Source organism: Pteropus alecto, unplaced genomic scaffold (assembly GCF_000325575.1).
Source record: "Pteropus alecto unplaced genomic scaffold, ASM32557v1 scaffold61, whole genome shotgun sequence".
Classification (NCBI taxonomy): domain Eukaryota; kingdom Metazoa; phylum Chordata; class Mammalia; order Chiroptera; family Pteropodidae; genus Pteropus; species Pteropus alecto.
In genome coordinates, this window is record NW_006434835.1 from 15,793,928 (window position 1) to 15,810,259 (window position 16,332).

Genomic DNA, 16,332 nt, shown 5'->3' on the forward strand with positions numbered 1-16,332 from the left:
CACAGAGAGGTGTCAGGCTGGCCCAGAGGGTGCTTCTCAGGCACACGGCAGGCCGGAGCACAGCATGTACCCACAACCTGGACACGTGGCACACACCGCCTCTGATACATCTGCCTGTCCGCTTCTCAAACAATCCAGCCTACTGGACTGACGAAGGGGCCATACACAGGTGTAGACCCTGGGTGCGGAAATGGGAAAAGGAAGAAGACTCTCTGTGAAAAAATAATATTCTCATGATTTCACGACAACCACTACTGTGACTACAACCAACATGAGCAATAATGACTGCAAGGCCTGTGCCGAGCACTCTGACATGCTTTGACATATCGCATCCGTCCATCTCATGAGCTCGAAATTATTATTACCCCCAGTCACTCAGCCGCAAGCACTGGGGGTGGGATTTGACCTCATGGCGGTCCTTGTTGCTAGGGGACCTCTCCATGAAGCCCTGGACGGGCCTAGCTTTCCTCCTAGAGTCCACACTGTTTTTAGTATCTCAGTCTGGCCAGGTAAGTTCTGTACCTCAGGCAGTGTTCCCTCCCTGTGAGCCCCAGAGTCTTGGCCTTGCTTTCACGCCACCCCTCCCTCATGCTCCCATCCCCACAGCTCCCTGTGCACGGTTAAGAGCAGCCACAGGGCAGAGGATCAGAATGGCGGCCTCTGGGGAACTCTAGGGTTTGCTGGGATGCAAGTGCTTCACGGTGCCAAGCCTCCTTGAGCACTCAGTACTAGGTGGGGGATGCGGTGGCGGGGGACTGCAACCTCAGGTGAAATGGCTGGGTTTGGGAGGAGTCTCCTGAGCACTGCTTCACACCAAGTCCCAGCATGGTCCTGACCTTGGCTCCTCTGGGCTGCTGGGGAGCTGTGACACGTCTGGAGCTTGGCCTGGTGAAGGGTGCAGAGGGGTGTGAGGGGGACATGGGAACTGGTAAAGCAGCACTCTAGGCGTGAGGCTGAGTGTGCTGACCCCATATACCCATGTCTATGTACACCCCAGGGCATACACTCCATGCTCGTCTGTTAGAGCCCCCAGCCATGCACACCTGCCCCGCTGTCCTCCAGCCCCCGGCAAAGGAGGGAGGTATCTGGCTTCCTCTGGAGCGGAAGAACGATCCTTAAGCAGAATAAGAAAAGTGTCTCCCCACTGATCCCCCAAGATGAAGCCTAGCAGAGAGGAGCCCAGCAGGAGCCCCTACATTCCCAGGGACACCAGGAGGGTTGGGCAGAAGGAGGTGGGCCATGGCGGGCAGGAGGGCCAGGCAAGTGGAGAAAATGCGAAGGAGAGTCTGAGAATACAGGGAATTCACAGGAGAGCCCCGAATCTCTGGAGTGCAGCTGCAAGAGGAAAGCGGGGCTCTTTTCTTTGTCCTCTCTAAGGTGTGGCTCCTAGAGTCACGTCAGCAGCAGAATCCAGAAACCAGCCCTGTGTGCAGCAGCTTCCGGCCTCACACTCACACAGAGGGATAATATATGTGCATGTGAGTGTGTGCACTTGACATGAGCACTTGTGTGTGTATGTGCACGTGTGTTCTGAGTCTCTCTTTGGAGACTAAGGAGGATGTATACGGACATGCAAGGGCCCAGAGCTCTGATTTTGTGCTTCTGAGAGCAAAGCACCCATGGGTTGGCGATTCCTTCCTTCTCTGCAATACCGACAGCGGGGGCGGGGTGGGGGAGAGGGTATGGGGAACCCTGAGAGTAAGTGACACCCGCCCTGGCCCCGGGATGCTGTGAAGCTCCAGCTTTGTATGAGTGGGATGGCCAGGGCTGAACAGGAGCTTCATCCACATCCTGGCCGCTCTTGTGGGGCTGAGAAGAACCGGCTCAGCACTGCCGGAGCCACGGCTGCCCTTTTGGCTACCCAGAGCTCCCAGAGAGTTGTTTCCCATGGGTGCTACCCGCAGGATCCAGAGTACTCCAGGGTCCCTCAGGATGTCAGAGTCGGAGGGGAGCCAGGACGGTCAACCCATTCCTGGTACTGACCCCGAGGGGTTCGTGACTTGCCCAAGGTCACTCATCTAGTTTAGTTAGTGGCAGTCAGGATGAGACTTAATGGAACTTGGCTCTCCTGGTTCAGAGCCAGCGCTGCTTTTCCTGCGATTGATGGCCCATAGATGGCTTCCAACCTTGTCCCCAGAAAGCTCTTTCTCAGAGTCCCCTGCAGTCTCAGACAGCCCCTACCAAGCTCTTTTCTACAAAGGACAGAGGACAGGGATGGTTCCTTTTGTGTAGCATCCTGGGCTCCCCACCTGGTCCCTGCTCCTCCTCTCACCATTTCCAGCCAGATTCTTTTGCATCATCCAGCTGCCAAGAACCTGTTTGTCAACAGTCCTTATATAAGGTAGCACTCGGCACCCCAGTTACAATCTGTCCCTCTGTCATCACTTTGGCTCTCCCGGCAACAGGTTCTCATTGTTCTGCGCCCCATTTGACAGGTTAGGGGAGACGGTAAAGAGGGTTTGTGACTGCACAGGGGTCGCAGGCTGGTAAGACCTTATTACTCTGACTCCCCAGCAGGCTTCCATGGTCCCTTAAGCATGTAGCTGCGTGTGTGTCTGGATGCGTGTGTGTGTGTCTGTGATGTGTGAGTGTGAGTGTGTGTGTGTGTTGGGGGGGGCCTTGGTTCAAGTGCAAAGAAAGAAAACATATTTGTTCAATAAAAGTATCAAATTCAGTTCCACTAATTTAGAATCTGTGTTTCTGGGGAACAGGAACTGAATTCATTTTTCTTGGAAGGGAAAAGGTGGAGGGAGACCAGAGGGAGATGATTGCAATGGCAGGGAAACATCTCCTCTTCTCAAAACGCACCCCATTCTTAGACGCATCGTCAACTCACCTGCATTTTACACGTTATCCCCACTGACCTAGGAACCTACAGACAGCGTTTCACTAGCCGAGATTCTGTCTCTCTGGACAGAATCTAAGAGGAATACCATTGTGTTTCCTTTTTTTTTTGTAAAAATAGCATATTTAGAAAGCACAGGTCTGGACACAGCTTCCTGTGACCTGTGTGGCAAGACATTTGCAGGTGTGAATCCTGGACACTGAGGATGCCAGGATGCGTTTTTCTCAACAGAAGAGAGGCTGGGTCCTAACCAGGACCTCTGGCTTCTCTCTGGCAGGAAGAGGCTGCCCTCACTTGGGCCTTCAACTGGGCCAGGGCAGAGGCCAGGCTGCCTGGGGCTAGTCCGGCGCTGCCGGATCTTGGACCAGAGAGATCAGGGCCTCTGCCTAACTGCTTCTCCTAATCTCTGAGGAAGCAGAAGGTCTAGCCGCTTCCTCTTGTGTGAGGGGTCAGCCTCCTGGAACTTGCCTCTCTCAGGGTAGGGAGAAGCCTGGATCCTCAGGCAAAGCCCAGCCACCCTGCTGCCTCCTCAGTGAGTTCCGGAGTGGGGGTTGCTGCAGAAACACCTTCTTGCCTCTCATATGTCTCTCCAGCATCTCAGCCCTGTACTCTGAATCCAGTCAGGCCTAGAGGGGCCTTCCAGAGGGACTAGACATCAGTCCTATGTCTTTGGGGGCAGTGGGCACCCAGAGAGTCCAGCCTGTTACCTGCGGAAGCTCTTCTCCCCCGGTGGCCGGGAGCTGGGGCGGGAGCCGGGGAGCAGCCCGTCTGTCTCCTGGCTTTCCTTTTCTTCCTCTTGAAGGGACTCATCCCCTAGGAAGTCCCCATCGTCCCAGGAGCCCACTGTGCCATCTGTGGCCTGATACCGGACCTCCACGCACAGACTGGTCTGGAGGGAGAGAGACAGGTGGTGAGCAGCTGGGACTGCAATCATAATCCCACATAGTCCTCTGCTTTGTGCTGTCTGCAAAGTGCTTTCCCACCCTTGACTCGTCGGAGGAAGGCAAGCTGGGTATTATCCTCCCTCGACTCTCTTTTTGCAGATGAGGAAACAGGCTCAGAAAGATGGACATGCACAGACTCAGTCAACTTAATGGGCTCCCATGTTGGGTTCTATTCCTCCAAGGTGGGGACCTGCCTTGGACAGCTGAGTGGACCCTCTGAGTCCGCTGTATACATAATCAGGAGTATCATTCAGTGTCCGCAGTGGGTACGTCATCCCCTCTCCCTTAGAGCCAGGGTTGCCTGCAGGGATGAGGAGTGGAATGCGCCTGAAATCAGCTGACTCCCTCACTCCTGATGGTCATTGGAGATGTGATGAAGTGAGCTGAGGGTGCCCTTCAGGAGAGGAGCCCAGGCCCTGGACACCTTCCAAAGGCATGAGGTCAGCTCTTCCTCCTGCTCATCCAACATCCTCCCTTCTACCTTGGAAATGAAGGGACCTGGGGGTGCCCTGGGATTTTTCCTCATGGAAAGTGAAGCCCCAAACCTGGGCCCAGGCTGTGCACTTAAGAATACTGACTGGGCTCCTCACTCTATGTCCTTGGGCCACTTACCTTCTTTTGGCTCCCATCTCTCCCCAGTGCGAAGGGAAAACTCATTCTATCGCTTCTTCAATTCGCACAGGTGCTGAGAGTGCCCCCCACTCACACTTGCCCTTCCTTACAGGTGCGGGGGTGACTCGCTTTTGAGACCCACACGGCCGACCTTTGCTAAGTGGGTGGACCTCCAAATGCCCAGGCTCAGATTTCCCAAGAGAAGGAAAAGGTGCACACATGTCTGAACCCTCACTGTGCTAGACATTGTGCTAACAACATTCATCTGATCTCAACACTTCAATCTGCCCTACCTAACATAATAGAGAGGTTAAATTACTTGCTCAAAGTCATACAGCCAGGAAGTGCTGGAGCTGGGATTTGAGCTTAGCCTGCCTTCCTCCAAGGCCCATGTCCTTCCCACTGAACCAGTGTGGCCCCTTTGCTGTGGCCAAGTATGTTGTGGTGGGAAAATGGTGGTCTGGAGTTGGGAGCCTGGGGTCCCGGTGCTCGCTCTGCTGTTGACCAGCTGTCTGACCTTGACTAAATCCATTCTCCATCCAGGATGTCATAGTCCCCATCTGTAAAATGGGCAGCAGGTGGGTGGTAGGTGGGCTAGATGATCTGTCAGTCCTTTCCTCGCTGAATTCCTAAGTTTGATTCTAGAAACACGGGGCACGGGTCGCGGGCTGTTCTTTGCCCACTTCCCCCGTTCTCTCTCACCTCACTTCTCACTCTACTCTCTTCCTCCAGGCATCTAGTTCTCTTCCAAGTCTTCTGTTCTCACAGGTGTGTAGCTTGCTCTGCATCACCTCTCCCTTCACTGGAGTGACTGAGACCCCAGCGCCCTGACTTCAAGAAGCTCCCTCCCACCTGTACCTACCTACCCATGGAAAGAATTACCTGGCTGGGGCCAAGCTGAGAAGCCTCAAATGTTCTCCTTGTTCTCAGCAAGGAAGTGTCTTGAGACACCAAGGCACCGTGGGATTTCTGTCCCACCGTTGACACTCCTCAGAGAGGATTCCTTCCTTTCTGGCTCCCTGTGGCCTCAATCCTGCCTTCTGAGGCTATTCTGCTGGCTACTACATAGGGCCAGATGCAGAACTCTGGTGGGGGAACCATGGTATAGTTCCATGTTACACTGGGTAAACTGAGGTCGGGAAACAGTAGCTAACTATTATTTTACATATCTATTGAGCACTTACCATGTGCTTAACTATTCTAAGTACTTCCCGTGCATTCTTTTAATCCTGTGACGTAAATACTATAATTTTGCTTACTTTGCAGATGACATGTAACCTGCCCGAGTCACATAATTAGTAAGTAGCCTAACTAAGGTTCGCACCCAGGAGCCATGCTTCTCACCACTGTGCCAAACTGCCCATGAAGGGACACAAATGAGCCCCAGGGGACAGATGCGTCAGAGCAGAACTGGCGTCTGGGCACCCAGATTGGTTTATTTCCTTTCTTTGTTAGAATATGTTTTAAATACCTACAGACTGTGCATTCTTAGAGCCTGTGTGCTCTTATTCGAAGTGCTGGGATGCGATGTGACAAATAAATGAGCCCCAGGGGACAGATGTGTCAGAGCAGAGCTGGCGTCTGGGCACCCAGATTGGTTTATTTCCTTCTTTGTTAGAACATGTTTTAAATGCCTACAGACTGTGCATTCTTAGAGCCTGTGCGCTCTTATTCGAAGTGCTGGGATGCGATGTGACAAACGGAATAGAAAGTGAGGTCCCTGCCCTCACAGAACAACTAGTCTTAAAGAGGAGCCGAGACAGGTGTGCAGAGTGAAGACCATGCCTGCAGTGGGCAGCAGGGCTCAGCCTGGCCTTTGGATGACCGGAGAGAACTCTTCAGTGGTTCCTGAGCTGGGTCCATACGGGGTCTTCGGTGGAGAAGGGAGGGCATCCCCAGTTGCCCTTCTCGATCTCTCTCACTGCAAGAAGGGCTGCGATGTCCACCTTGGGACAGCGGACCCTGCCATGCCCGAAGGGCTCTGGTTGCAGCGATCTGGCAGAGTCTGACTTGAGTCTCCTCCTCCAGCCTCATCTCTCTATTTATGATGAGTATCCCCCAGATCACACTCTGGATAGGGGAAGGGAGGTGAAGCAGATCCCCAAGTGACCCCATAATAGGCAATATCAGGGACTCTCTGGGGCACACCCACCTTGATGATAGCATTATTGTCATCAATCAGTGTGTCGGTCACCTCCACATGGTTCTCCTCCACCACCTTCTGCAGCACCATGCGGAAGGTCCCAATGAGCCTGTGAATGGCAGGGGACATGGTGGCGTCAGGTGAAGAGGCCAGAGTGAGTAGTCCAAGAGTCTGTGAGTGGCTGGAAAGGAGGTGAATGATCTGGAGAGAGGGAGGGTTTGCTCAGGCTCCAGGCTGGGGTGGGAGAAGGTGGCCCTGAGGCCAGGTGGCAAGTCCAAGAGCGTACATGACCCCTAACAACTAGGAGTTTGACTTGAGGGCAGTGAGCACCAGTTGGGGGAAATGTTCACAGACTGGGGGACGGGGTGGTAGTGGAGCCTTTTGCTTCTTAGATATGTGAATTAGGGTTCAGCTGAGCCCCTGCAGAGCAGAATAGAGGCTGTTGGGAAGGACCAGAGGTTCCTGGACACACCAGTAGCTCCTCCCTCTCCCACATCCCTAACCATGAGCAAGGTGCCTACCCTACACTGACACCACTGGCTCATTCTTCCATTCTGTCTGAGGGCAAGGACCTATCTGATTGCAGGATCCTCATATTCCCAGCTGCACAGCATGGGAGAGGCAGTGCAGTGCTGTGAAGAGTAGTCTTAAAGTCAGAGAGACTGGGACTTGAAACCCAGCCCTGACACTTACCAGCAAGTCACCTGCTTCCCAGGCGATTTACTTACGCTCTCTGAGTTCCAGATCTCCCCCAAGAGGAGCTAAGAACGCCTACTTGACAGAGTCATTGTTTATGGGACTAACTGAGATCCCCTGTGCCAAGTTCTTATCAGAGTGCCTAGCACATAGTCAGTACCCTAAAAGCAGTCCTGATGTTATTGAGGGGGTGCCCAATACTGTCAGCCTCTCCAGGACAGGGACTGTTTCTTTTTTGATATTTTATTTTATATTTCTGGCACACGAAAGAGCTCAATACCTGCTGGCTGAATTAATGAACAACAGTGGGTGCCCCATAAATGCTGACCGAGTTGACTTGAACCCCATTCCACCCTGTGGTTTGAAGGTTATTGCTCTAGAGAGAACAGGGATTCAGAGAGATATTCTCACAAGGTGACACTGCCTGGGGTAAATTAAAACACACACACCATTTCTGACTAACGGGGCAAAAGCTGAGGGGGACAGCCACAGTGTGTGAGTACTGGAGGGACTTGGGGCCCTCTCATGCCGTCCTTCATTTACAGAGAAGGAAGACGAGGCCGAGAAAACAGGATGAGACGCAGCTAATTAATGGCAAATCCAGGTGAGGTGAGGTGTCAGGTGAATTATGACGTTAACAGACATGTTTGATCTCAGACCATCCTGAGTGCCATAAAGGATAAACAGTTTTTTGTTTTTTTTTTTAAAGCCTCACATCTGTGTGAGGGCGGGGGGAAGTGGCAGGAGCAGCCATGTTGGATGAATAGGAAAGGCTTCCTTCCGGAGCTCAGAGCCCCACCTGCCAGCCCACCCTCCCTCCCTGAGGGCAGAACTGCTCACAGCATTCTTCCACTCCACAGCCTGAGTAGGCTTCTAGGAGCTTCTCAGACCTGGCCCTTCTTCAGCCTCACCTCTTTTGGTTCTAAATCAGTGGTTCTCAAACGTCAGCATGAACAGAATCATCTGGAAGGCCCATTAAAACAGAAATGATGGGGACCCACCCACCCCTAGTTGCACTGGTAAATGTTTAATGACTGGCTGGGGGAGGGGAAGGGCAGGCCTGACCGGAAGCTTTTGTGACTTCCACATTGTACGTGGTCCTCTCACCCCCATGGCCAATTTCAGGCTTCCGTGTGAAGTCATTGAACTCAGAATTGGGAGAGACTTGTAGCATCTTCCCTCTGAAGCTGGTAAGATCTAGCTCCAGCCCACCACTGGCCCAACTCCAGGGAGTCTGATTCAGGGTGGGGCCTGAGGAAGTGTGTTTCTGACAAGTTTCCTGGTGATGCTGGTGATGCTGGCCCGAGAGCACACTCAGAATCCTCTGTTCTGCCACTGCCCTTTGCCAGCTGGAACTTTGGCCTGCTTTAGTTTCTACTAGGAGCCACTGAGCACCTGCTGGGTGCTGGGCGCTCGGGGACATCTTTCTCTAGATTTCCTAGGAGGCCGAGGAAGGCCCAAGGATCAGCAGAGATGCTGCAATGTGACAAGACACCCCCAGGGGGCAGGATGGGGTTATTTCCCCCACTTACCTCCTCACCCCTGCAAGTGCTCAGAGAAACCTCCAGCGCCTTCCAGGCTTAAAGGTCAGAGTCAAAGACCTTTAGACTTAAGAGGGGCTGGAGAGGGGAGCTGGTCCAGCATTCCATGAAGAAGGGGTTCCTCACACATCCTGCCTGATGCCTTGTGATGGGATCTCACTACCCCACAGCTACTCTTACCGCTCGTCCATTTTGGCACAGCTTAAGCCGCACAGTAAGCTGTCTGCCTCTGGAAAATCCCCCACTCCTCACACCCTGACCCACATCCTGTCCACATACAGACTAAACGCCATCCCTAAGAGGAGGCAGTGTAGACAGTGGAAAGAGCCTGGACTCTGGAGTCAGACAGAGGTGGGTTCGCCCAGCAGGGTCTAAGGGAGATTCTGTTACCTGGCGGCTGTGTGACTTTGGCTAGTTCTCCAACCTCTCTGAACTTTGGTTTTTTTTTCCCATCTCCCCAGAGGAGGTGATGCCACCAGATTCATTGTGCGGTGGCGAGAACACTGGAATGAAACACCAAGGCACTCGGATGTCGGCTGTCTGGAGGGCCTACGCAGGGCTGGTCTCCTTTACAGGATGGGCTCTGGGGGCGGATGCTTAGCTTCACAGAGCGGAGGCCAACCGAGGCCCAGAGGGTGGGGCTGGAACCTTGGGAGATGGCTTGGCCAGAGGAATCGGCTTGTCATCCCTCTGTGTGATGGCTTGGGGGCTTTAACATCTAACAGTTCCCCATAACCTACCAAATAGAAATGAAAAATAGTATTCTTTGAAATAGGCAATTGATATATCTTAGTCTTGTGTAAAATAGGAAGAATTTTATTTTATTATAAAATTTGTATAAAACTTTGCTTTCTCTACAGGTCTATAATGTACCATCTAAACAAAAAACAGTGCTTGCTATGAAAATGAGCTTCAGAACAAGTGCTGTAATGCTGCTTCCAACAGAATGCTGCCCCTTGGCCACCTCTGTGGACAGGAAGGAAACCCTGGCTCTGGGGTGCGTGGTGCCTCCCCAACCAACCCCTCCCACCCCAGCTGCCCTTTGCAAACTCAGTGGGGTCTGCTTATTGCTCCTGCGTCTCTGGGTGGGTTAGCGCGAAGCAGCCTTCCGGGGCCACCGAGGAGGGGTAACTCACATGCCCCTTGGACAGAGGGGTCCTTCCCTGGAAATGGAGGTACAGGCCCTTTGTTCTGGGGAAGGAGGTCTGGCTGGAAGCCCTGGCCCTGCCCTGAGCCCGCTGTGTGACCCCAGGTAAGGGCTTGTCCGGGAGTCAGTTTCCCCCAGGCAGTTAGGTGAAGATGTTGGAACCTAATCCACTGTCTTCTGACAATCTCCCTCACGTAGCCCATTCAGGTTACTCGTCGAAAAGAGACAGCACTCCCCATGGGGCCCACAGCCACCCAGGAGGCTGTGCTGGCCTCCAAGGAGGATTCCCAGGTGATTAGCCACCAGGGAGGGGGCCTCAGGCACAGCGCACAAACTGACCACAATAGAGCTGCTGCCAGGCACCAGGACCTGTCAATAATTCATTGCTTTCCCCTGGGAGCTGGTGTCAAGTGCCCAAAGCAGCTAGGTCCCTACTGGTCTCCTGAATTATTCAGGAGCCCCAGGAGACTGGCACCTGGGTCAGGCCCTCCCCCATCTAAGGTCCTGGACAGGCAGAAGGAGACTCATAAGATCCTCTGGGCCCAATACCTCATCCTCAAGGGGAAGTCCTCATTCAGAGCAGCCCTGAGGGTCTCCTAGCCTCTGATGAGGACACTTCCTCCCTTCACATCGAATTTCCTCCTCCTCCCAGCAACCCCCGGAACCATGGGTGAGGGGCCAGTTTCCAAGAAGCTCTCCATTCCTAGGACAAATCCCTTTCTCTGAGATGGGCAGTGACGAGATTAGGCTCATAGGTTCCATTTCTCACACCAGCCTCCTTTATCTCAGTTTCCCCAAATGCATCATCAGTCATGTGACTGGCTCTCACCCTGGAGTGCCTTGAACTCTTCAGAGAAGACAGAGCCGCTCTGATTCCTACTCCCAGACCCTCCCACTCTATACACCCTCTGCTTCTTGACCCTACAGGAGCATTTATTCATTTACTCATTGTGCAAAGCCATGGGGGCTTGCTGGGTGCCAGGCATCATCCCAAGCAGAGGGTGTGGTTTTGCTGGATGATGAGCCCAGTGCAAACTCCAGAGGCTTCCCCTCAGCTCAGCTGCCCCATGAGAAGGAGCCTGGTGACTGAGCTGGGCCACAGTGGGGGCAGGAGGTTGTGGCCTCAACCATCCCTCTGGCTCGATCCTGGCAAACACCAGATAGGCCTTTTCTTTGGCTCTGGGAACAGAGTCCTAATTCCAAGGTGTGAAAACGTGAGCCCCTCCTGACTTCAAGCACTCCACCCTCCACCCTGACCCCCAGACCCCCCAGCAGGCCTGTGTCAAAAGGCCCTGTACATTCCTCTGACCGCCACTCCTTCCCCCATCCCAGCTCTGCAGCCAGCAGTGCTGACATTCTTCAGGCTTCTGAGGAAGTGGTAGGGCCCCCTTCCATCAGACCCAGGCACCCCCCACCCCTTGTGGGGTATCCCGCCTTCTCTTGGGTGGGGACAGAGAGGGCAGGGAGAGGGAAAGAAGAGAATTAGAATAAGACACCCCCCATCTGTCTCCCTCTTTTTGGCATTTTAGAACAAGTAATTATAGCCTTAAACGTCAGCATATCCATTGTTATGATAGTCAGTTTCCCAAACAATTTACCAAATACTTCTGCTTTGTTTATAGCCGGAGTTTTAATGTCTTCAAAGGTTTCTAGTATTTCCGTGGGCGGCCCAGCAGCTTCTATCGTAAACGATTTACCAGTCCTTCCCATCCTCAGCATCCACCATAACTGCTCACATACCCTGATTTCTTGGAGTTTGAGGATTGAGGAGAGGAAGAAGACACATCCTAGCCCGGCTCTACCGTTATCGACTCATGTGGCCTCAGTATCCTCTCTGAGGCTCAGTTTCCCCATCTGCATAGCGAGGGTTGCACTGGCTGAGCTCTGAGGCTCCTGGATGCTCTGCCACCTACCTATGGGCCCCCACTGGGGTGCCTGGATGCCCTTCCTGGCCCTCAGCTTCTGATTCTGCTTTTTCCTCCGCGTCTACATTGTTGTGCACATGGTCCCTCCTCCTGTTCCTATTTCTCCTGTCCTCACAGGTCACTCGGCGTCTCGCCTCAGAGAAGAAGGCCATGCTTCATCTTGGGGGCCCCGGTGGGTGTCTCACCGACCTTTCTTATGGCTGCCAGAGACAGCTGCCTGAATGGTGTGACATCCTGAGAGGCCAAGTAGGACGGCCCCTCTGCCTTAATCACCTTCACCGTGGCCCTGGCAGCAGGCCTGAAATGCCCACACCCCAAACTCAACTCAGATCTGCAGGTTTTCAAGGAAAACTACAGAATCCTAGCAGCCCCGCCGGTTCAGCCCTCCCTGATTCAGAAACCCCCTCGAAAACGTTGCGGCCCCACCCTCTGCCAACCCTCCCCCATCACAGCCGTCTCCCCGCAGTGCAGCCTGGTCCTGGTCCTGCTTCTAGGCACACATCTCTTTCCTCTTCCACATGGCAGAAAACCTTAGGGGACAGGCACAGTGCCTTAAACCCGCATTTAGTTCCTCTGGTGTCTAGCACAGCGTCTGCCCGGTGCAGAGTATTTGCTCAGGAAATGTTTGATGAGTGACTGAAAGACTGGAAGGAGGGATGGATGGATGGATGGATGGATGCGTGAACATGTCCTCTGTGATTTTCTCCTCCAGGCTCTCATTCCCTTGTTATAAAATAAGATTTAGTCCCTTCCCCCAGTGTCTACAAGCCAGTGCCTACCGGCGTTGTCTCTAACTGTCATGAGAACAGTGGAAACTTTGTCTCCTGCTCTGATTGTTCTGCTTCTGTGAATACAACCTAGCATTAAGTCAACGTTTCTCTTGTTTGTAGTCTCCCCTGTTGCGTTGTACCGAGCTCTTAGCGAATAAGACCCCCACGCCTTTTCGGACGTGTTGCTGTTCAGGCGCGATGCCCTCCAGCTTGTATGAGAGCAACTGGTTTTTGAACCCAAGGTAGAAATGACATTTATTATTTTTAGTCACCATTCCAGGCCGTTCAAATCATTCTGAATTCTGCTTGTCACCCACAGAGAAGGCTGGGAACTACTTTTCTTGAACCTCTAGCGGTGACGGTGCTCACATGGGAGCTGCACTTCATCGCAGAGTGTAAGCTCTGTGAGGGTAGATGCCTCACTGTCCTCAGCGCCTGGTTCTGTGCCTGACGCCCAGTAGGCACTTAGTAAACATATGGGGAATGAATTAATGAACAGACGTCTGTCTCACTTAATTCTCACAGCTTACCCTTGAGGTAAGCACTTACCCTTTTTCCAGGTAAGTATATTGAATTCGAAGAGGTTATGTAACTTGTCCAGGGTCACACAGTAGATGGCTGGGCTGGGATCTGAGAGATCAAGCTTGCCTGACTCCCAAAATCATCATACCAAACTTCCCCAGAGCGCTTGTCAGCCACAGGTGTGACAAGTTTGCCCTCAAGGCGACAGATGGTCTATGGAGGATATTATCAGCCATTGCGTTAGCTTCTCTAATGGGTAACTGTTGTCCAGCCTGGTGTAAAGGGAAGACTTAAAGAAGGGGACAGGAAGCTGTGATGGGACTGGGGACAGAAGGAGGAGGGTGAGGTATGCTTGGCCGACAATGCTTGAGAGGGCTGGGGGACTTCCAGGACAACATGAGGAAGCAGGGAGGTGAGCCTTTGAAGATCAACCCCAGGGCAAGTTATGGGTGCGGGTCTCCTTTTAAACCCAAAGGAGAGGGCAGCTCGAGGAGCAAGGCCGGCCCCCAGCCCCTCCGCCCCGCCTCTCCTCCCCCACCCCATGCTTACTTGTTGCTGAAGACTTTGCTGTAGTTGAAGATCTGAATCTCAAGTATCTCATTGTTGTCGATGCTGCTGGCCACTGGCCACCGGAAGGTCTGGGGAGAGAGGGACAGCTGTGGTCTTGGGTGGGAATGACAGGGAGAGGTGTGGGGACTGGGAGGGGATCCCTGGTAAGGTGGCCCCTGATGTCAGCCCACTGCTGCACAGTGACAAAGTTCACACCTGGAGTCTCATTTAATTCTGACTACCGCCTGGTGGCATGGGTGTTGTTGCTCATTCTTCTTTCAAAGATGGCGCTGGGAGGGTTTTGGTGACCTGCCCAAGGTCATATGGCAAGTATGAGAACCTAATGCTGACCAGGACTCCGGACTCTCAGCCCAGCGCCCCTTCCACTGCCTCCCAACTGCTGGGCTGGACTCGAGAGTGGGTGGTCCAACCCCGGGCTGATCCCAGGCAACAGCAAGGGCCGTGTGCTGCCAGCTTGGTTTTTGCCATGTTATTCTGAATCAGAATCACTCTGACCTGTCCAAGCTCTGCCTGGAGCAGGAAGTGTGTGCTTTCAGGTCAAACCACCTCTCACACTAGCAATGTGAACCTTGGGGACAGATTTTAACTGTTTACCTGTATTAGGGTCAGGACCTCAGAGGAGGGACAGCCTGTCTCTAACTCACTGTTTCTAGATTAACTCTCACCACTTCTATGCTGGCTTCATTACTTAATCAGTAACAATGATGAATAGGAAGTTGGGTGGAATTTTTCCTGATGCCCTAGAAGTGGCAGTAAAGGCCCAAAACAGAGGCCAAAAGGTACTAAGGACCCATCCCCTAAAGAGAGCTCTCAATAAGCAGGGCCAGGCACCTCCCTCAGGGCTTCCTTAAAGGCCTGCCACCCCAGCCATCGCCCAGCCCTCCTCCTCCCTAGGATGTGAAAGAAGACAGGAAGGGAAAGGTAGAAAGAGTAGCCTCCTACGCGGTGTGTTTTGGTGCCTGCAGGAAGGGGAACCTGGCATGCAGGTTCCCAGTGACATCTGTCCAGGCAGTGGACTGACTGGTCTGTCCCCTGAGCCTCTCGGGAGACCCACAGAGCACCGCAGGGCCAGGGCGGCAGCCGTGAAGGAGCCTGGTGTGCCACGGTTGGGTGCAAATACGTGGTTTACATTCTGTGAACCAAGTGGATGCTGTGAAAGGGAGTCTCTGGTGCTCCACCCCAGGCTGAGAGAGGTCCTCAGCTTGGATGAGGCTGTGATGTTACCCCGCTGGTGGCAGGAGCTGCGGTGGGGTGGAGCCAGGTCTCCTAGGTGGGGACTCAGTACTGTGTGGCAGGCCACTCAGGTCTCCCACAGAGCCCACCCACACGGTGTCCTACGAGACAGCCAGAGTTTGTAGTCCTGCCATGTTGATGGCTTCTAGAGCTAGCTGGAGCTCATCGGAGAAGTGGTCACACCACGAGGAAGGGTCACGTCCATGGCAGAGACCAAGAATCAGACCATGCACCCCGACTCCCGGCTGGAGTGGGAGGAGATGTGGAGGGTCTGGGCCGGCATCCCTACCCCACCCTGCATCTTGAGCCACAAGCCTGAGGAAAGGGAGAAGACCAGGTACGCAGCGGATGACAGGTAGACTAGTCAAGCTTCTGAAATCAACTTCGAGTAACTGAAAATGATCAGAAAGCCCTGAGGTCTGCTCAGACTGCCACCGAAGGCTGGCATTAAGGGGGATTTTGACAGCAGGTAGAAGGCAGTGACTTTCACATTTTGTTTCATTTTTATACCTCGCCAAATTCAGACTGCTCAATAGGCTAGAAGTAAATAATCATCATAGTAATAGTAACAACAGTTGCCATTTATAGAGAACTTTTCATCAGGCAGGGGTCTGAATGCTTTAGATGCATTAATTCATTTAGTCCTTACTACAACCCAAGAGACAGATAACGTGTTCTGTTTTACAGGCGGAGAAACGCAGGCTCAGAGAAGTAACGTGATTCAGAGAACCTGGTCCTTAGTGGTTGAGTAGGCCCTGGGGAGGCTCCTAAGAGCCAACCCTGCAACTGTGCCATATCAAAGCTATGCTCCCTTCTCCCAGAATGGGGACTGGGAGCTTGGGGGCACGAGGCCAGCCTGCAAGCTCCCTCCTAGTGTGGGCAGGGCCTGTCTCAGGAAAATGGGCTTAATGTCCCCTCTCTTCAGGACTGGCCAAGTCTCAGAGAGGCCCCTGACACCGCTGATATTTCAGCTGGAGCAGGCAGGAGAGGGTGGAAGAAGCAGGGAAGGGCGCGGGCCCAGGGTGGGGCGGGAGAGGGCTCTGAGCAGGGCCTTGGACACAGAAGCAGAGAGCAGGAGCAGCCTGCAGGCCTCATTAAGCAGCTTCTGCTCCCGCTGTGAGTATGCAGTTTTCTTAATGAAGTTGCTTTACTGGGCTGTGGGGAAATAAACCAGCTCACGAAAACGCGACGCATTCGCCATAGTGCTGAGCGGGAGAGGCCTAGGGGAGCCACCAAGATTTCGGTTTTCTTGGAATAAAGGGGGCAGGGGTGTCTGATTCGCCTGAAGGTCTGTGGGTGGGATTTTGGCTTTAGAAGGAGAGAAAGATTAAGAGACAAAGGAAAAGACTGTGGAATGGGACTGAAAGGGTGCGTTGAACAGCGA

General features: G+C 53.3%; 1 protein-coding gene across 4 annotated transcripts in view; it reads right to left on the bottom strand.

The window, feature by feature from the left end:
* OTOF (otoferlin) overlaps nucleotides 1–16,332 on the bottom strand; it is a 90,814-nt gene that overhangs the window by 48,794 nt on the left and 25,688 nt on the right. For all 4 annotated transcript variants that reach the window (XM_006910298.1, XM_006910299.1, XM_006910297.1 and 1 more), the window contains exons 3-5: nucleotides 13,695–13,783; nucleotides 6,554–6,653; nucleotides 3,553–3,734 (exon numbers count right to left, since the gene is read on the bottom strand). In XM_006910298.1, coding sequence (XP_006910360.1) covers nucleotides 3,553–3,734; nucleotides 6,554–6,653; nucleotides 13,695–13,783 — 371 coding nt within the window. The remainder of the gene's footprint in view (nucleotides 1–3,552; nucleotides 3,735–6,553; nucleotides 6,654–13,694; nucleotides 13,784–16,332) is intronic.